The sequence below is a fragment of the Cygnus atratus genome, chromosome 2, assembly GCF_013377495.2.
Source record: "Cygnus atratus isolate AKBS03 ecotype Queensland, Australia chromosome 2, CAtr_DNAZoo_HiC_assembly, whole genome shotgun sequence".
NCBI lineage: Eukaryota > Metazoa > Chordata > Aves > Anseriformes > Anatidae > Cygnus > Cygnus atratus.
The window spans coordinates 32,005,391-32,027,829 of record NC_066363.1 but is presented as its reverse complement, the minus strand read 5'-3'; the positions used below and the strand labels follow the sequence as shown (position 1 = coordinate 32,027,829).

Here is a 22,439-nt window from a genome sequence, read left to right as displayed (position 1 = left end):
AATGCATTCTATTTCCTTTGCCCAGGTTTTCATATAAACATAATGTAAGCCTAGTCTGATAAATCCCATGCTGAACAGCAATTTATATGTAGGCTATGCTTCTTCCACATTGCGCTCCCCAGCTGCAGATTAGTAGACCTTGTACACAGAGTTAGGATGCTACAGCAAGGCAAGATATTCACATTCAAGCCCCTCATGCAAAGCAGAATTCCCTCCCCTAGATTGTTCCATGTCAAATAACGCAGTCTTGAGCTTTGGTTTCTCATTTCCTAGACAAGTAACTTGTCCCCCAGAGCAGGCCAGCAAACTGTGGAAACTGGCAAGCCTTGGAATAGGTTTTGATTTATTTATTTTTTTCCATCAGTTAAGCAAAAATGCTAAAATGAACCCTGCCTGAAATAACAGGGGCTGTTCCTTTGATGTACACTTGCCAGGTATCACTATGACACACTTACATTTTGTATAATACTTTACTCCTACAAACTTACACCACGCAAGTCCCACTAATCGTTAGGCCATTGATTTGATTTCAGCCATTCTCCCATTGGTTTCAGTGGGATTGTTCCCAGAGTAAAAGTGCTGTTGTACAAAGATGCACAGTCATAATCTGGTCCCTACCAAATACAGCTGTGAGCAGCTATTGTGCATGCCTTTGAATTTAGCATTATGTAACCTTCCTTTGGCTTACCCATGTGGAGAAATATTAAAATAAATTAACATTTTGCTGGTTCTCTAATTGGAAGCGTCTGTTTGAAACAAATATGTTTATCAAACAGTTTGACTGGGAAAATACATTACTGTAGCTGTAGTTACCCAAATTACATGCTGTCTAAAGCAAAAAGGGCAAAAGCCATCTGGCTCATATAACTTACATTTTCTAGACAGCTTGCAGCTGGTTCTGATTAAGCAGCATCTCAGTACTCCCAGCGATCTATTTTTAACTCTGCTAGTTTATTTTTAGGGCTCACACATCCAAGGCACATGGTGTTTACATTAATAAATGAACAACCGCCTACAGTTAAGAAAAGCTTTGTGCAATTCTTGTGGCATAGTCACTGTGCGACATGGGTGGATGATTGAATAAAACATTATGTGCACTAATTAAAGAGACCTTGCTCACCTCTGGGCTCTTTGCAGGACTGCAGAAAGCATCTCTAGAGAGCCTGAATGGCAGGAAGGAGAAGAAGGTGCTAGACAACAGGCTGATTTAATACAGAAGTAACAAGCTCCTAGCATGTCCTAGCAGTAGAGTACATGCATCCTGGTCCAAATGCTCCACAAAAAAAAAACTTCTTTTCCAATTCAATTCTATAGATTACCTGGACAGCTCAACTCAGTACGTTATGCAGTCACGTGCATTAGGTAGCATACTGTCCCTACCATCTAAGAAAATTAATACTGGACAGGAAAACAATGCATAATTGTTCCTACTAAAGCCCTGAAACTGTCAGAACAGAGGATGTTGCAAGTCCAAGAAGCACTGGCAGACCTATTTGCAGATTTACATGTATAAACACACATACATACATACACACTTATACATACATACACAGACAAATATATACACAGTTTCTACAGGATTTTTGACTGTAAAATACCAGGTCCTTCCTGTGCTGTCAAACCCTGCCTGTCACTAGGATATTAAATATACACACCAGAAAGGTTCAAGGTAGGACATGGGGAGTTTTGTTTTGTTTTGTTTTGTTTTTAATTCTGTTCTTAACTCCATGGTATAACTACACTACAACATCATAGTTGGGGGGGAAGGGGGGGGAGATCACTATCTATGTAAAGAAATTAAACATAACTAAAACTAAAGCTAATCCACATTGTAATTTTTTAACACTGATTCTGTTTTGCATGCACTTGCAACCTATTTTATTGCCCAGAATACCATGCATAGTACCTGCAGCCTCCTCCACCTCTGATCCCTAACTGTGGGAACATAGGCGGGCAGCTCAAGGTAGCAATGGAAGCTCAGACGGAGTGCTCCCAGAGGTGGGCTCTAGACAGAGTTATTCAGAAAGCACTCTCAGTCCAGAAAGTTTAAGGTTTCTGCTGTTTTCAGAAATACTTCCCAGAGGTATGAAAATAAAAAGATAAAGAAAGTAATCCAGGTATCCCTTCAGCAAGCAATTAAAGGAATTTGCTCTTCCAGCCTACATCCACTGAGCTACCTCGGCAATATAATGGACTTAGAAACTAATGCTAGCTAAATACCTTCAAATCCCATCAGTGGGAATGGTTTCAGCACCATAAAGTACTGACTAGCTGTAAAGTGCTAGCCAACTTTTAAATGAACCTCCATTTCAGCAGCACAGGCATGCTCAACACCAGAGAATTGTCCAAGTTCCCTCACAACACCCAGGACCGATTGCAAACGGAAGTGAGGCTATTTCCCAGGGAAGTTCTTTAAAAAAAACAACAACAACAACAAAAAATACTCCTTACTCACACTTTAGACACACCTATTCTCATGCATTCTCATGCTTCTGCGTGTTTTCTCTCTGTACCCTTTTTCTTATGACCTTTTCCCTATTCTTTTAGCCAAACCCAGTGTTCACCTCTCCTCTATGACATCTTTTAGGGTTTCCAGCCTTAACTTTTTTTTCCCTTCCCTGTGCTGCTTTCTTCTTTAACCCCTTTGTCAATGTCTTTCTTCCTAATCCTTCTCTACATGCAAATTCTGATTTTGGTTCATTATTCAGTTGATTGGCTTGGGCTTTCTTACTATTGCTGAAAGAAGTGTACTGCTAACTTCCCTTGTATAGACAGATCTGCACCCCAAAGACAGCTACTGCAGCCATCTGTTAGTGTCTCTCTGCCAGAGAATGAATGATGCCTCTACAAGGCTATAGGTACTCGTAGTCAGTCCATTGAAATCGAAACATTATTGTTCATTTGTCATAGCTTCCTTGGATGCTAATGGATTAAGGAGTTCTGTCAGGAGTAAGCTTTCTTGCATTTTTGGAGAGGGGGAGCAAGTAGACCCCTCAAGTGCAACCAAGAACACCGTGCAAAAGGCATATTCGAATGTACCAGTCTGAAAAGGTGATGAAGTCACGGAAATAACACAGGAGAAAGGTGATGTAGTAATTTCATATAGGTACACTATGTTTTGAATTCCTCTCTCTGCTTCTAGCCTTTGTGAGAAAGCTGAATAGAAGAGACAAAGCACTCAGTGGCTATTTCAGGATTATCCTGTCTTCGTTTACACTTACTTTTGTGGAATATGTCCACAAAACCTTGTCTAGGGCAACAGCTGAATGTTTTGACACAAGAAAAGGAGATTTACCAGGACCTGAGACAGCTTTTGAGCAATACCAGAGTGCTGTCTGCACCCACAGCAACTACTGAAATCTGAGTTGGGGATATCTAAATGAGCTGTATCCACTTGACCTCACTAAAGATATACTTCAAGGCTTGAGGAACAACACAAGCACTAGGGGAAGCTGTGAAAAATATCTCATGTCTGTTTTCTTCATGTAGCTTGAAGTGTGTGTGTTGTGCACTGGCCTTTATTGCAGGGTATTGCCTCAAAATACTACTGTCTCAAAACACAGACTAGCTGCAATTTTTATTTATTTATTTATTTTATTTTAAAGCAGGGGTTCTGCTCAGCTTTTATTAAATAGCTTCTGTAGAAATACACTCCTGGCATCATTATTCAGATTCAGCTCCCTCTATTCTTAACAAGGAGACCCTGGTGGGCCGTATGTTCTAGCAAGACAAAGGATTGCCAGTGCTTTTCCAGAGTCAGCGAGCTGTTTGTTGACACGGTTAACAGCTTTTTTTGCCCCTCTGATTAGGGAGTGATATGATTCACAGGACACTGAGAATAACTAACAGCTCTGCGTTCACAGAAAACACCTTTTTCATCTACCATGCCCCAGCTCAGTAAACTTTCATGAATTTTCCACTCAGATCATTCTCCGTTACCAAGCGCAGAAATAAATACAGACAACATGAAATATCTATACACAGATGATACGGACATTCAGTTTTGAAAAGCCTTTAAATTCATTTCTGCAGAGAACAGATGTAGCCTTAAATAGCCGTATGTGAGGGAAGCCAGATGTGAGCAGCTGCCACCTGCATCACTCATGCCACAGCAATGTCCTAATTATATAATTCTAATTCTAATTATCTTAATAAACTGAGGGGACTCACAGAATAAATAAGATGAAATGCAAAGGCAAGTATAAAGGAATACATTTTGGGTAGAAGTAAAAATAAAAACCCATGAACAAAAATAAAATCCATCAAATAAATCCCAGAAAATAAACCAATAAATACAACAGTGGGTTATAGTAACCCTGATTCCCCCTTCTGCTGTAAAGTGCTCTAAAAGTTAAATGACTCAGCAGTGGAAACTATTCAAAGAACAGGCAACTCTCCAAAATACCAGTAAAAATGGAAGAAGGTACAGGAGATGCAAGGTAAATATTTCTGGTACTTTGGTATCACCACCTGGAAAAAGGTAACATGCTTTTAGGTGGCAAACGAATCTAAGAATCAAAGAGAGAAAACTGAAAAAGAGTACAAGACTTAGAAGTATGGTCTATGAGAAATGGTTAAAGAAAACGATTTGTACAATTTAGTAAAGAGGAAATTAAAATAAATACTACCAAACCTCATCTTAGGAAAAGAATACTGAATAAATGAGGAAGGAAAAGGAAGGCAGTGATCACTAGTTCTCACGTCTGCAGATCAACTAGCAGTTAATGAAAATTTGTAACAAAGGGCACTTTGGGTGGGAGCTGAGAAATACTAAAATGACTCAGTGCTTTGTTTTGCCAGAAACTGGCAATGTGTCGAGCCAAAAACTCATAACATCCTATATTCATTGACGGGACTTTTGCCAAATCATGTCAGGTTGCCTTCCTTTCTGCCCGAACTCCCAGCCAGAGGCCGTCACCTCCAGCACGACCAGCACGCACCACAGGCCTCACCGAAACCAGGCATTCCCCTGGGACTCCGGGTGGCTGCTGAGCTAAAGCATTCCTATCAGGCTCTGGCAGCCCCTCCAATACTCTCGCACACTCACACACACCCTCTGGCACACTCTCTCTCACGCACTCTCTCACACGCTCTCTCCCTCCCCCTCAATCTCTCACTCCCTCTCACACTCACACTCATACTCACTCTCATTCTTACACTCACACTCCAACTCACACACTCTCACTCATTCTCACACACGCTCACATTCATATTGCACTTACACTCCATTCCATTCACACTCACTACCACACTCCTCTCAGTCACCCACTCCACTCACATTCCAGTCACACTCACACTCCAATCACACTCCAGTCAGACTCCTCTCATACTCCCACCCCTTTCATACTCACACGCACATACTCCACTCATATTCCAGTCACACTCTCGCTTCACTCACCTTCATACTCCACTCCCAAACTCACACCACTCACATTCATACTCATACTTCTATTCCACTCACACTCGCACTCCACTCATACTCCCACCAGGCACTATTGAGGGATTACATGACTGCAAAATCCTCTCCTCCAAATTTAAGCAGCAGTCCAAAATAAGATTTTTGTGTGTGTTAATGTACTTCACACCACAATAAACTTTCAAAAAATTTCTCAGGGTTTACAAAGCTTGCATGTCTAAACTGCAATGTTAAATAGCTGTAACTAGTAAAAATGTAAAGAATCTTATGTTTGTAAGTATAACTGCACATAGAAACAGGTCATAAAGGGGGACTCTGGAATCCATGCTACTGACAATTTTTAAGACAGGTGTTTGCCCAGCATCCCCAGAGAGGATCAAGGGTTTTTAAAATATGCCTTGAGACAGGTTCAAACCACGAAGTCTATCGTTTCAGCAGAACTTAGATCCAACACACAAAATGCACAGCACAAAACAGTCTTTCAATATTTTCAAAACACAAAAAAGTAAAGTTTGGTTCCTCAAAACTAAATCATAACTCATGGTCCCATTTGACACTCAGTTTCTACATGCTACAAAACAGTATTTAATTTCTTGATTAAGATATTCCCTACACTATAACATTTCAGAGTTTCTAATGAAGTTTTGAAATTGTCACCAGCTTCAAAATTAAGATGGTACAAAATAGTCCTGCTTTTTATGAGTTACCAGATCTGCAAACTACCTGTTATAAGCATTACAATTATCACTGCAGAAACACTTATTCTGCAGAAACACATCTGGGCTGCTGGAGACAAAATTAGGAGGTGGTGTGTGGGTGGGAAAAAATTTAAAGTTGGCAAACACCTTTTTAGGGTGCTCAACATAATCAACATCTATGCAGCTAATCTAATGAATGAAGAAACTAAAAGGAAGTTTGAAGGCTTAACATCTTGGGACTTTATGTTATCTGTTGTGTCTTATTTACCTTTCTGTACAATACAAAATTTTGTATTTTAGAAACAGATTGTTACAAAAACGTTATAAATTCATGCAGGAGAATATTACCTGCATAATTTTTCACAGAATCACAGAATGGGTTGGGTTGGAAGGGACCCTAAAGATCACCCAGGTCCAATCCCTGTGCCATGTGCAGGGACACCTCCCACTAGACCAGATTGCCCAACGCCCCATCCAGCCTGGCCTTGAACACTTCCAGGGATGGGGCATTTCAACAAAACAAGTTTCACATACTTCTAACTGCTTGTGTTGCATAAGTTCTAATGAATATTAAATGCCTGATGGTCAGATACTGAAATATCACTTTAAAAGTGGTACATTGTATGACTGACCATGTGAACTTGTTGGTCATTTGAGCTGAAGGATGAAAGGGTCCAATGAGCCTCCAAATTCTGCATGGACAGAACTGGCATCTTTTAACATCTGGAAACCAGAATGACCAGTAAAGTGAGGATGTGTTAAGAAGTTACTTGTACTGCTCTCAAGCTTTACCTAGGCCTAAGTCATTTTACAGTTCTGGAGGCTGACCATGCTTCTTTTTCCTGCTCAAAAATCACAAAAATCATTTCTTTCAAAGGTAGTACACAAGCTGCCTTCCTTCTTCCTTCCTCACCTTGCCAACAGCATTGTTTCTGTGGCTATGTAGTGAGCCACAATGAGGAATCAATCCAGGCTGAAAAACACCTTTTTTGTCTGTCCTTGTGAGCTGAGCTGAGCCTGGATCAGTTCCCAAATCTGGTTCACTGTGGCTGCATGAATAAATACACCTGGCATGACTGAATAGTCAATGAGAAGAGTGAGGACAACTGGCTGGCAGTCACTAGAGCTGCCTGTTCTAGCACTACCATTGAGAAAGTCCTTTCTTAAAACGTAACCTCCCCTTGGTGGCTTCCTGAATCACAGTTTCCTTGCTCAAAGTCTCCTGACTGCAGGTCTCTCCTGCACTAGAGGGGAATGAGTGCTGTTTTCTCCCTCCATCTCCTTCCCCCCACACTAAGACAGACACACAATGGCTCTTGACACCAAATCATTTAGTACTTACTGAAGTGAATCAGCAACCTGATGAGTGAAATCACCCAGGAGTAAAATAAGTTTGGGGCTGTGCAGGGAACCATGAGCATCTCCCACGCTACTCATGTTCTCAAACAGAAGAGCTTTAAGAGCATTCCAAGCTAAGAATGACATCAAAAAAGGATTTTGTTGTTTACCTAGATACTGTAAAAGCAGTTCCCCAAATCTACACCTTACAGCTCTGAGGGCATTTTCTGATCCTCCTGCATATCTCAGACTTAGCAGTTCATGGACAGCAGAGCAGGCTCCTGTGATGGACCCTCATGGCTCCCAGCCCAGAAGTAGCCATGAGTCCAACCCCAGCGGGCTGGCTGCCAGAGCTGCAGCCCCACCAGTCCCTTGGCCACCACAGCCAGGCAGTGCCCGATACAACATTCAGACCTGAGGAGAAGGCCAGAGTACAAGGCTTTCACAGGAGCTTCTGTGCTCCACGCTTCTCCTGGCCCAGCTTGCATTTAAAGGCAACTACCACAAGCACCTTGACACCTGAAGTACCCTGGTCAAGCCCAGGCATTTGGCAAGCCTGTAAGAACACTGCTGTTCCTTCAAAGGCTGTGAACGTGCTGTATAGCAAAAAGCTGTTGACTGCACTGAGTTCCCTTCCAAGAACACGAGATAGAGAATTGGTCCCACAAACCCTGGTATTAGGATTTCCCATGATTGACACAGCCCAAAGAATACTTTTTCTGTATGACTGTCCACATGAATAAGTTAGGAAGTTCAAAGATGGTAGTAACAAAAAAGAAAATCTAGGCCTTCAGCCTTCTGGAATTGGATTACAGCATAATACATGACACCTGACAAAATTAAGTGTGGCACAGTCATTTTCTTTAGCTGAATGTTCTCACATCCTGACACTACTTCCACCCCACCCCTCAGAGCAAATTCATATGCTTAGGGAAGGCCTTACAGTTTAAGTTAAAGAAGTTGCATCAAGAGAAGCCAAGTTCTTCTAAAGCAAAGCAAGATGCTCTCATTGTACAAGTTTCCTGCTACCACAAAACAGTTTAAGGGAGGTTACAGGCAGTGAAGAAGTAGAAGAGGTGGTTAAGTATCTCCTCGCTTTCCAAATTCGTTTAGAGTGATGGCAGAGTTCTCTTCAGCAAAAACACATGTATATTTTGTCATATATTTACTGATAATTGAAGCAACTTCTAGGTGGCTGTTGGGATTTCAAGACTGTAAGGACGGGCCACATAAGGAATTAGAACCCCATCATTATCCAGCATATTCCAATGTTAAATTACCAAGACTGCTGAAAAGAAGTGGAACAACTTCTAATCTGAATTTGTCTAGCTTCAACTTCTAGCCACGAGATCTCATTAAACCTTCCTCTGTAAGATTAAACATCTTATGTACCAGAAATCTTTTGCACATAAGTACTTCTATATATATTTTTTATATCGCAGTCTCTCAACATTCAGAAAAGACAGACTGAATTCCTGTGGCTTCTTTCAATAACGTATGTTTTCCAGACCCTGTATTATTTTGAAAAATCTTTTTGAAAGCCCTTTTTGAAGTGTTCCTATCAGAATTAGAACCAGTACTCTAAGAATAGCTTTGTGCACTTAGTCTAAAGGGAGGCTGAAGGAAAAGTTTAGCTTGACCTTAACCATCTCTCTTCTTTGTGTTGAAAAGACAACTAAGACATATTCACTGCTGTTTAATCTAAAGCTTCTCTCCACTCCCTCCCCAACACCAGACGCAAAAGCATTAGTCTTCACATTCAGCTCCCATGTCATAACAAAGTCCACATGCGTCACCAGCTACCAGCGTAGGAGCTTCATGTTTTGTGATTTGGAGTGTTTATCATGAATAACAAGTCATAATAAAGCATCTGTCTGTACAGATAGACAGTGAAACATTGATAGTAGAGGGCTATCAAGTCAGGGACCTATGAGGAGAAGCTGAGGAAGCAGACCTTGTTTAGTTTGGTGAGAAGATGAGGAAGAGCAGCCTGCAACTACGTGAGGGGAGACAAAGATCACAGAGGCACGGTTTTCTCACTAGTGTTAGATGACAGTAAAAGGCTCTATGGCCACAAATTCTAACCTGGAGGCTCAGGCTTCTTCACAGGAAGACAGCATGGTACTGGAGCAAAACGCCTAGGGAAGCTCTGCACATCTCCAGCCCTCGAGGTTTTCATCACTCACCTAGCCAACACTGTGACTAACCTGATCTAGAGTTGGCAAAAGTCTCACAAGACCTCTACAGGCCCCTTCTAATGAATATTCAATGATTCTGCTCTTAAGCGCTATATTCTTTGTTTCTTTCATTTGATGATAATCTATATTTTCTGAAAAGAATCAACTTTATCAAATGGGGTTATAGAAGGTTATATAAGCAAGTTTATTGCAGTATAACTTTAGCTTTACCAGAATTAATGTTTTTTCTCTAGATAATTGATAAAAATATTAAATAATGTTAAAGTAATAATAAATTCCTACAGACATCTCCTAGGAAAACCTCCAGGGGATGACAATTTTCCCCATGCACAATGCTTTCTGAAATCTGTTAGCCAGTCTTTATTTCATTTAATGCTGTAATGATTTTGGATAGTGTTATTTTAAACAGATTGTCACTTACCAGAGAAGTCTAATTATATTCCTCAACAATTATCTTATATCAAGCAAGCTTTCTACCACCAAAAACATTAACCCTTTGTTTGATTTCTTTTTCCTCAGAACCATGTTAGCTGACATTAGTTACAATACCATATTTTCATTCTCTATAGAATGCAATCTTCTGATTTGCCTTTCCTAAGGTCACTCAAAATAAAAATATATTTAATTACCTTTAAGTATATGTATGTGTATTTAAAACAAAATATGTTCCTAGATTTATTTTATAGTATTCTGAAATCTGTTTTAAAACATTTAAAAACCTGTTTAGACAATTGTAATAGTATTATTGTAAGTTACCTATTTCTGTCTGTTTAGAATTAACATCTGATTTTCAATATTTGAGTATTGAAGTACAATTTTTTTTCATTACTTTGAGATGAGAAAAAAAATGTAACCTCCCCAGCTGACAGAGAAGTATTTATTGCCTCTTCCACACTTTAAACACCTTTACGCAGTGAACATCACCACAACAGGCCACATCTATTGAAAAGACACCACTAGGAATAAATAATATTTCACTTAGAGTAATTCTTTCACTCTGGAACTGTCCCATTGTACAGTTTGTGCCCTGCCCACATGGGACCAGATCCTTACCCATAACCAGCTATACCCCAGGTACTTAGCAAAACCCTGCACAGTCTCAGTTTACATGCACTGAAGATACATCCATTGACAAGGAGAAAAAACTGAGAAATGGAGAATGTTTTACAGGATATTTCAGTGGAAAATAAATTTGAACACTATTTCTAGAGGTGTGTATATTGTGTCTAAGTGAGCACTAAGAATAAATTATATACTTAAAAAGGAGAAGTTCAAATGTGTAATTAAAAAAAATATGAAGTCTTTACAAGCTTTAGAAACCATATAAAAATTAAAAATTAAAAACTAATAAAAAAACTTCCAAGTTTTATTCCCAGAGAGATTATTTAGCTGTTAAAGTGCTACTGCTCAAAAAGTAAGGCCTGTGCTTTGGCTGCACAGAGAAAAAACATTTATTTTGAAAGACAAAATCCCAGAGAAAAACACCTGGTGGCCTATATTAACAACTGATTCCTGAAAAGAAAAGGCAATACAATTTTAATTTTCAAGCACATTATCCATTTGAAGAGACTGGAATTTATCATGTATGCATACGTTAACATTTGTGCACATATATCATATTAATGGTATATTATATCATAAACAATGATATATACATGACGAAGTTATAAAAAAACTCTCCAGATGTGTAGCTAAACTTAATTTGCAGAAAGCAGCAAATAATCCTACAATATAGTGTCTACAAAACTTATGTTGTTGTCATTTACTTAAAACTTGAATAGTTAGCACACAAAACCTAGACCTCTATTAACATGCACAGGTGTAAATGCAAAAATGAAAGCAGAACCATGTGACTTTAATTATTAATTTTAATAGTACATGTCATAAATTACTTCTAAGAGGGAAACAAGGAAGTAGCACAATTTATTTACAAACTTTAGAAACCAGAAAGTAAACAAGACTTTTTTAATCTAACACATACACAGAACATTTTATTCATTTGGTTGTCTTCTACATAGATTCCCAACTACAGAACACATTTTGGATCCAAATTTTGCATGTAAGTTTGAGTTATTCAGATTTTATCTGGAAGCATCTGGATAAGGACATCAGGCTGAAACTAATATGGAAAAAAGTATAGAAAGACATAGCAATTCTATAAAAAACAACTTCTTTTGGATTTCATAAGGGGACAAGTAAGATTTTATATCAGCCTGAGGCTGTTTTGAAACTGTAAGGAGATTCAAGAGGTCAAAGCATCTGAGCTGCACATCTGGGTTGTGCTTTCCATTGAAAGGTTAAAAAAAAAACAGGGAATGCAGTACTGTAAGAATCCTTCTTTTACGCTTTTCAGAAAGGCTGAGCTTATATTCTTTTTTGATATATTAAAAAGCTGCAGTACTCTGTCACTCATTTTTTGTGGCATAACTTCATAACAGTGTAGGTAACATATCAATTAAAAGATAACGTATCTATTAATCCTGAAAGTTATTGGACTATATTCAGTGAATTCTGCTGAATTCACCTAAAATACATTTAACTCAGCCTTTATATACGTGGTTGGTTGTTTTTTTTTTGTAAACAAAGGAAAAGTCATCACAAGGAATATATGCGTTTGATTCCTTATGTCTGTAGTCAGAGCCCAGAAAAACATTTATGCACTCAGCTTCAATGGAATTTAAACACTTATACCCTTTTCTGTATGAAGAAGAGTTTTTTTTAGTCTTGTTATTTCATTTACTTTTTTTTTTTGACTCAAAGGTCTCTTAAATCTTTTTGTAAAAAGACTGAAAAAATATATTTTACAGTAACTACATACACATCTACTCATCAAAATATTCTTCACCTGTTCAATGGCATCCACTGCTGGTTCAGGGATGGTTAGTGGACATCAGTGTAAATTCTCACTGTGTTTCAATATTTATGTAGTAGTGGAAATACCAATATGGAGCATTTTTTGTATTTAGTCTTCAGGAATATAAAATCACAGAATCACAGAGTATTCTTTGTTGGAAGGGACCCACGAGGATCACTGAGTCCAACTCTTGGTGCCACACAAGAGCATGCAGAAATCAAACCATATTTCTGACTTTTGTCCAGACCCTTCTTGAACTCCAGCAGCTCGGTGCTGTGACCACTGTCCTGGGGAGCCTGTCCCAGTGCCCGACCACCCCCTGGGTGCAGAACTTTTCCCTAACACCCAGCCTGACCCTCCCCTGTCCCAGATCCATGCCGTTCCCTCGGGTCCTGTCGCTGTCCCCAGAGAGCAGAGCTCAGCACCTGCCCCTCCGCTCCCCTTGTGAGGGAGCTGCAGGCCGCCTTGAGGCCTCCTCTCAGCCTCCTCTGCTCTGGGCTGAACAAACCAAGGGACCTCAGCCACTCCTCATACATCTTGTGTTCCAGACCCTTCACCATCTTTGTCACCCTCCTTTGGGCACTCTGTAATGGTTTTATGTCCTTCTTATATTGTGGCACCCAAAACTGCACACAGCACTTGAGGTGAGGTCGCACCAGTGCAGGGCAGAGTGGGACAATCCCTTCCCTCAACCGGAGGGCAGTGCTGTGCCTGATGCACCCCAGGATATGCTTGGCTCTCCTGGATGCCAGGGCACACCGCTGGCTCATGTTCAGCTTGCTGTTGACCATAACCCCTAGATCCCTTTCTGTGGGGCTGCTCTTCAGCATCTCATCCCCCAGTCTGTGCGCCTATCCAAAGTTGCCCTGTCCCAGATGCAGAATCCAGCATCTGGTCTTGTTGAATTTCATATTGTTGGGTGATTGCCCAGCTCTTTAACTTTTCATGATCTCTCTGCAAGGCCTCTGTACCCTTGAGGGATTTAACAACTCCTCCCAATTTAATGTTGTCTGCAGACTAAGTATACCTTTAAGTCCTGTGTCCAAGTCATTTATGAAAGTATTGAAGAGAACTGGCCCTAAAATGGAACCCTGAAGAACCCCACTAGTGACTGGCTGCCAGCCCTACATAACCCCAGTTATTATAACCCTTTGAGCCCAACTCAAACAGCCAAGTGTTCACCCATCATACAACATCTATATAACTGTATGCTGGACATTTTGTCCAGAAGGATACTGTGAGAAACAATATTGAAAGCCTTGCTGAAACTCAAAAAGATTACATCAACTGGCTTTCCTTGGTCAAATAGGTGGATGATCTTGTCATAAAAGGAAACTAAGTTCATTAAACAGGACTTTCCCTCGTGAACCCATGTTGGCCATGGCCAATGACAGTACTGTCTTTCAGGTGTTTTTCAACCACTCCCAGAATAATCTTCTTCATAATTTTACCTGGTACTGAAGTGAAACTGATAGGCCTATAATTACCAGGGTCTTCTTCCTTGCCCTTCTTGAAAACCGGAACAATGTTTGCCAGCTTCCAGTCAACTGGGACCTCCCCAGATTCCCAATACCATAGAAAAATAATTGAGAGAGGTCTTGCAATGACATCAGCCAGCTCTTTGAATACCCTGGTATGAATCCCATTGGGCCCCATAGATGTATATGCAGCCAGGTGGAGCAGCAAATCCTGCACAAGTTCACAGTTATATGCAGTCAGGTGGAGCAGCAAATCCCACAGAATATGAGGAAAAAGACTTATGAAAAAGCAGAGCAAAGCAGAAGAAAATAGGGGGAGTCAATTCTGCAGAGGAAGAAACAAACACCTATTAAAGAAACTTAGAATTAAAATGTCAAAAAAGTTATGCAAAAGCAGGAACTGGCAGAATTCAGTACACAGCTCCTCTCTGTTCTTCCCCTCCTTCCCCCGCTCAGTTTATTAAGAAAAGTAAAATAATTTCAGATTGACTACAGCAACAAGCAGGTCTTACAAAACACTAAAGACCTGGAAAAATAAGTAACGTTGTTGAAGAGCAGAAAGAAGTGTGAACAGTAATTTCCAATATATTAAACATCAATAGTATGTCAGACTTCAATTTTAACTCCATTATTACAGATATAGTAAAGAGGTAATTTCATCTTAGTTGCAAATAAGTCAGTTTTACACATTTTGAACATGTTATCTTTAGCAGCAAGCCCACATTGATATGCTTTTGAAAACCAGCAAGATCCCAGGGACACTGAAAAACTCTCTCGTTCAAACTAATGGCTAGCTTTCCACAACATCACACATCCTATTTAGCAATAGTTTGCAGTAACTAGAAAACTGATGGACAGTTCAGAGTTCTAGGTCTTTTCTTCATCATTTATTAATATTATTCTTCATCACCTCTATTAATATTACTTACCTCTCTTTCCCAACAGAAATGATTCTATGCCGAGTAATTCCATGAACAACTGTAGGGTTTCTGGTTTTGTTGTTAATGGAACTGATTTCATTTAAATATTCCAATATTGCTTTTAATTTCACAGTGAAAAGCAAAGCACTAAATCTGAAATCCCTGGACTTATTCCCTTTCTCAGGAAAAAAAAAAAAAAAAAAAAAAAAGTAGGATTTTCATATCCCCATGATCTTTATCTTTACACAAATATTTATAGTCCACCATTCCTAATAGGTGCAGTTATTCTTTTTAAAAAATCTGGGTAAGAAGTACTATATTAAGTCAACTTTAAATGATCCATTCAGAAATGAAGCAACCTTTGCAAGGGTTAGACTCCTTAGAAACTGAGCTGGTATTTACATAACAGAAACAATCCCCAGCCACACAACCATGTTAATGGAAGATATTTCAAAGCATTAGACAGAAGCAAATAACTGCAAAATACATCCATGAGTATTAATTCACCACTCAGGTATTATTTAGTATTAAAGAAAAATAAGTCTCAAAACAGCAGGTTAGCTATTCCCTTTAAAAGCAAATAAATATTTTCTTTTTCTGTCTAATGCTTTTTATACACACAGATCGGTTCAGAACATGCAATGGCAACAGGATGTAAACATTTCCTTAATGATCTTACAATTTATAACAAGCAAAGCAAACAACCAAGCATCAGTACCTTTCCCTGTTGGGATTCAGCATTTACTTTATAGCTCTACAGATTAGCAAGAGCCTGGTCCCTTAAGGTTCAAAGAGTTTAGATCAATTTAATAGGTTACAGTGCTGTTGCAAGTCAATGTTGCTATACAGGAGACCTATTCATTGCATCATCATACAACCTAAGGAAATACTTACGTGCACTGGTACTGCAAACAAATCCTATCTAAAGGGGTTTGTCAGATAGTATTTGAATAAAACATGTAATGCTTGCTTGTGCCACATCAGGTCTTTCAATGGTCTTTCTGACAATTTAAGTATCAAGGGAAAACAATTCTCAATAAGTATTTCCTCTGCTTACTGCACGACAGCACAGAGCTTCTAGTAATAGAAATGCCTCAAGGACTTACAGATCATGTTGTAAAAATACAGAGAAATTTAGTATAATACACAGTACTTGAAGCTTCCTATAGCATTTCAGACTTTTTCACTTCCTGAACAGGTCATCTGTGAAGCGGACTAGCCTACAACATTCAGTCACAGTAGCACTGCTTTACCATTTTGCCTCTCCCTTTTTTTTTAAAAAAAAAGGTATACTTACCTTCCATGTAAACAATATTTATATGAACATACATAAGCTATCTATATGCAGGCTAGATAAACTGTAGATTAAAAAGTAGAACTACCATTCTGTTGTAATCTACTATGACTTAAAATATTGATGTTTACAATATGTTACAAATGATTTAACTGGCCTTATACAGAAGGCACACAGACTGGTATTTAAATGTAGTATATACCGCACAATAGAAAAAGTGTTTTTAAATACCGTCTATAATATGTTGATATACTGTTCTTCAGAAGGACCTGTAACGTTCAATATACAGAGTACTTGGTACTCCCTTAATGAAACCTACTTAATATTCTTACGTTCAGTACACTGCCCATTCTCTTATTTGCGCACTACTATTTGGAGCAGACTTTGGGATGGAAGTCTTAATTTCCCCATGAACTATTGTATCCTGCTCACAGCTCTGCTATCACAGGACTCTAACATGCTTATGGACTTCCCTTCCTGGACTGCAGTGAGAAGTCAGAAGTTATTTTGCAGTGGGAAGATGAGCTAAGGAGTAATTAGGATTTTTAAAATAAAATAATAATTGGATGCCCAGTTTGAGACTCTAGTGGTTTTGCATTATAAGGGAACTTCTGCACCATGTCATGCTTGAGGTCTAGCCATCTAATGTGAAAATTCATTACTTAATAGCTTGTGTACAGCCCCTTAATAATTTAAAGTGCAGATTTGTTCCCGTAGGAGCTGTGTGTAGTCTGTCATGTTCATATGCCATTCTACCTTTTAAAAACTGTAGAATAGCTGAGATGTATAAGAGAGGTTTGCTACATAGCTAATAACTGTCAGAAAAGGACAAAATATCAACTTATAAAAATGATTTAGAATGGATGTATACAATTCATGTACGTTTCACATACACAGACAAGTAAAAATAAGAAAGCATAAAGACTATACTTGTAGTAAAAGGTAAAAGCAACACAAATTCACTCCAATTACTTCCAGTGCAAGCTTACCAACATGTTCTTTTTAAAATCTGATGTACCTGAAAGGGCTAACTTAGCATGTAATAATTTTTTATTCAAAATTAGCAACTCACTATGTTGCTCATGCTGTTGATCAGTGTTTCAGCTTTTTCTTAACCTACCATGTTCCATCAGCAGGAGAGAGAAAATCATGATCACTAATTCTGAAATTATTCCAAAATATTTCTATTCTGCAGGAGAATGCTCTAAGTATGGCCAATGGAACATAAGTGGTAGACTCATTAAGAAATCTGTAAAGCTATAAAATTTAGGAAAATCTTATCCTCTGGTGTGTGTCACAAGATTAGCATGCTTTGGTTTGTTTTTTTTCCCCCTTTCAGGTCAATCACTGGCTTAATTTTCCACAGATCCTTTTGTGTGTCAAAAATAGTTAACCTGTTTTCACATTTAGTTAATTAAAACAAATAAGACTCAATATGATGCACACTAAAGCAATGTCAAAATTGCTGATGGAACTCAGGGATGTTGGATACTGAAAGTCTAGGAAGAGAGACCCCTAAGGGATAGATTTAAAGATATTTAGGCATCTAATCTCTACTAAAAGTAACATTTATGAGCTGTCTAAATACAAGTAACCTGGTTATATTGAATGTTTCTCCTTTATTCAATTTAAAATGACAGCAGACAGGAATACATATTTGCAATACGTTTCTTCATAGCAATGAGAATATTGGAAAATTTACTTCCTTTTTGTGAAAGCTAATTTCACTTCTGGCTATTGGTTTCCACGGACCATCTACTGCAAGAAAAGAATCGTTAAAAAGATGCTAAATTGACTGGAGTATCTTGGAATTTGGGAAATCTAGGACAGTTCAAGATTATTTCCTATTAGCCACCACCAGGATACAGAAAAAATAAAGACGTGCCTTTCTACTGAATGCCCCATGCTGCTTTCTATGGATAATTCACTGCCTGGACCACATTGCACTATGAGAAAAAGACGCCTAGTATGAAACCCAGCTGTTCACTCAACGTAAGAGCGATTACTGCCAATTTTCAACTCTACAATCAACAATTCTCCAAGAAACCTCAACAAATTACATTTCTATGCGATAGGGCATGTAGCGGATAAATACAGCTTACTATTACAGTGTTTTCCCCGATGCATTTATAAGCTGTTTGAACAAAACCAAAGCAATCATAAAATAAGCCACCTGTAAAGGGTTATTTTACCAACTGTACTAGAAATAGATACTAGAAGTGTGGGTGAATGAAGTGCGAACCATATGCAACGTTGCACAGATTTGAGCTGGGGACTCTCACTCCTCAAAAGGACTGAAGTCAAAGGATGCAACATTCAAAGGATATGCAACATTCTTCTTTGGAAGTTTGAGCACTGGCTACAGATAATAATGGTTCACTTTCTACTGCAGGTTCACCTGCAGTAACTCACTTTTCAATCATGAGATACAGCTCATTCAGAAACCATTGTTAATTATGCATCCATAAATGAGGAAGCTCTGCAGAGAATGCCCAATGTGTGCAAATACAGCTTTAGCGCTAAAAACGAAAACAACAGAATACCATCTGCACTCTTTCTTTAAAGAAGGCAATTGTGCAAATAATCATTTAATGACTAAACACAAGTATTAAGAATTAAAAATGTTAAGATGCTTATTCATGTCCAGAGGTGATTTTTCAGTTTATTAATAAACTTTACAAAAATATTTAGAGAGCACTGTAGAATTATACCAGCTTTAAAATTCATCTGAGATAAGGTACCCCCCAAAATAGCCTTTTCTACATGCACAGCCTTCATTTTGTTTTATAAGACAGTGATATCTTATGAAGTGCAGCTGGCATATCAGTCACTTGCCAAATCCATTCCATCAACACAAAGTTCTGCACATCCTAATGCAGGACAGTGTTCTGCAGGAGTGAGATATAAAAATAAAGAAGCAAACTGACCTGGTTGTGTTGTGGAGCTCATTGCTCTTGATGGAATGATAACTTGTTAATGGTGTACAGCCAAACTGTGGCAGAAGTTGTTCAGATTTTGAGGTTTTGCCTGAACTGGGGTGAATCTGTATAAAATAAAGAAAAAAACATCTTTGACCTATATGTTAACAACATGCTATTTTAAGGGATAATAATTATGTCAGCCACACTTAAACAGAACATCTGAAATCTTTTTTCAAAACTACATGTTCTTTCATATACATTTTTGCTCTAAATTCAAAAGCAAAGGACCACTGAAAATAAGACTAAAGCTAGTATTTTTCAAGCTTCGGGGTAATCTACATACAAATTTCTATTATAGTTCATCTGCAGTCACACAAAAATGTAAGAAAGTAAAGGTTGAATTGGTCGTTTATTTTTTCAGTAAGATCAGGGAATTTTAAGACCTGTAAAGTTTGAAAGATTGAGGAAGAAGAGGGATCACATCTTTGCAGCTAAGCAGCAGCCAATTCATAGTTTTACTGCAGACATTTGCAGTCAGCCTTGAAATGTGAATGTGCAGAAGCAGATCAGTATTCAAAAGCCTTTCTGGAAAATGTACTACTTCCTTTATCTCCAATGTTTATATAGTTTAGAATAGAACTTGTTGAAGTAATTAGCATAGTTGAATGGATCTCCCACGTACCAGCTAATGACATCTCTTGACACCACCAAGATAGTTGCTAATAGTGTGGGCTGCTCGAGAGTAGGGCAAGGAATTTTTTGCAGTTTCTCTGAATCTTTTCACAGTCCTGCTGCATTCTCAGTTCAATGCAGAAGCAGAGGCAATAATGTTCCTCTAATATTTCCATCTGCTGAAAGTTTAAAGCTGCAAAGAGGAGGCTTTCAGGAAACTAAAATATATTTTCATTCAAGCATGATATACGCAGCACAATGGGAGAGAGGAGAATGGTGTAGTGCATTACGATGACTGCGACTACCCTATTCAGCCACTGCTCCTGAAGCATCGAAGCAGTCAAAGATATTCTTAGTGCTGAATATCTTAGCAGCTTTTGTCACTTTTTTAAACCACCAACTGCACATTTAGTTTCAAGCTGAGCTCAGCCAAATTTTTAGATTGTATATTGTATTTTATAATATAATTATAACCAATTTTAATCATTTAAGTATAGCATCACTATCATTTGAGAAAGGGAAAAAATCACACATTTAGATACATAACTTCTGCTTTCGTGTCCACTAAAGTAGCCTGTTCAAACAGTCATGTTATTTGGACACATCCAATGTTCCAGCAGACAGCATCTGGAAAACTTACGATTCATGATACTTCATGGAAATGCTGAGTCCTTTTCTTTGCTTACCTTGTGTATCAAGTTTCATGAAACATCAGATGCAACCACTATTAAACTGAACAGACTCCACTGTTAATCTAATCCAAAACCTCTATTTGTGCATATCTTTACGCTGACTGAGGGAGGCAAGTTACTTCCCCATCTAGCTCCAGGAAATGTCACTGAGTACAAGTGCATAATTCAGGCCAGCAGAGTTCCAACATGATTATTTAATTTCATAGAGCTCATTATTAACTTAGCAGCTACACAGATAATCAAGAACATTGTCCATGAACCCAACAGCCATTTATTCAGTATCCAGCCTCAGTTGTTGACTATGTGGTACCTCACAGAAAGGGTATATTGATGTTTAACTATGGCCTTTACTAGAATGAGTTTTCAGTAGATTTAAACTAAACATAATAGAGAAGTTTGAACATTACGTTTTGACAACATTCTAATGAAAACGCCTCTATGATCACCCTAAAACTATTCTAACTTCAATTCACGTAGACCCTCACAGATATTCAGATAATATCAGATATTTTGAGCTAGTACGACCAGAGAATAAGCAGTCAGTTTAAACTGCATTCTCAAGCAGCTAAATTTTCACTTCACCTTAACAAATCTTCACTTTTTCCCCCCATTAAAAATAACTGCACGTAATTTGCAATACCTGTACAAGACAGCAAGAGATCAGTAGACATGCCTGGCATGCTCCTGTCAGTGCAAATACTGACAGTCCACACTCCCTCAATACAACAGTACCACCCATCCTGAACTCTGAGTTAGGGATACCAGTTTTGCTAAATGATAAAAAAAAAAAAAAAAAAAGCTGCTTCAAAGATCTCCCATACTTTTCTGGGGCAAGAGCACTTATTTCTGGTGGAGAAAGATGATGTTAGGGAAGACTTAAACAAGGCAGACATACACAAATACATGCGAGCTGATGAGATGGATGCTCCCATGCGTGCTGAGGGAGGTGGCTAATGTCACTGCAAGCCCGCTCTCAGATTACCTTGAAAAGTCACTGCCATCAAGAAAGGTTCATGAAGACTATTAGAAAGCAAGTGTTACTCCTGTCTTCAGGAAGGGCAATGAGGAGAATATGGAGAACTACAGACCAGTCAGCCTCACTTCAATTCCTGGGAAGGTGATGGAGCAAATCATCATAGAAACTATTTCCAAATACCTGAAGGAGAAGACAGCGGTGGGAAGTAGTCAACATGTATTTGTGAAAGAGAATCATGTTTGGCCAGCCTTATAATGATCTGGATTAGGTGAGAGCAGTGTCTGTGGTTTATTTTGAATTCAGCAAGGCTTTCAGCTCTGTCTCCCATACCATCCTCACAGAAAAATTGGTGAAATACAGATAGATAAGTGGACAGTGAGGTGGGGTGAAAAGTGGCTGAGCTGCCAGGTTGTGACCTACAGCCCAAAGTCCAGCTAGACAGCACTCTAGTGAGTACCTCACTGACGGACACCGGTGCCAGCAGTTTTTCACCAATGACCTGCCTGATGGTGCAAATCATATACTCCGCAAGACTACAGGTTATTCAAAACCAGGTGTTTGACAGAGCAGATGCTTGTGCAGCCATTCAGAAGGACTTCGACGAGCTTCAAAGGGGTGAGGGGGTGTCCTGCTTTTAGCTAGGATAGAGTTAATTTCCCTCCTAGTAGCTGGCAGGGTGTTATGTTTTGGATTAGGATGAGAAGAGCGCTGATAACATGCTGATGTTTTAATTGTTGCAGAGCAGTGCTTACACCAAGCCAAGGACTTTTCAGCTTCTCGCTCTGTCCTGCCAGCGAGCAGGCTAGGGATGCAGCAGGAGCTGGGAGGGGACAGACCCAGGACAGCTGACCCAAACTGGCCAAAGGGGTATTCCATACCATCTGACGTCATGCTGAACAATATATAGGGGTGGCTAGCCGGGGTGGAGGGGGGGCCGGCTGCTCGGGGATAGGCTGGGCATCGGTCAGCAGGTGGTGAGCAA

General features: G+C 39.0%; 1 protein-coding gene across 5 annotated transcripts in view; it reads right to left on the bottom strand.

Moving 5' to 3' along the window:
- The window catches only part of HDAC9 (histone deacetylase 9), a 477,431-nt gene that overhangs the window by 423,286 nt on the left and 31,706 nt on the right, over positions 1-22,439 (bottom strand). For all 5 annotated transcript variants that reach the window (XM_035562425.2, XM_035562412.2, XM_035562426.2 and 2 more), the window contains exon 2: positions 19,124-19,239. In XM_035562425.2, the coding sequence (XP_035418318.2) occupies positions 19,124-19,145 (22 nt within the window). In that variant the 5' untranslated portion in view covers positions 19,146-19,239. The remainder of the gene's footprint in view (positions 1-19,123; positions 19,240-22,439) is intronic.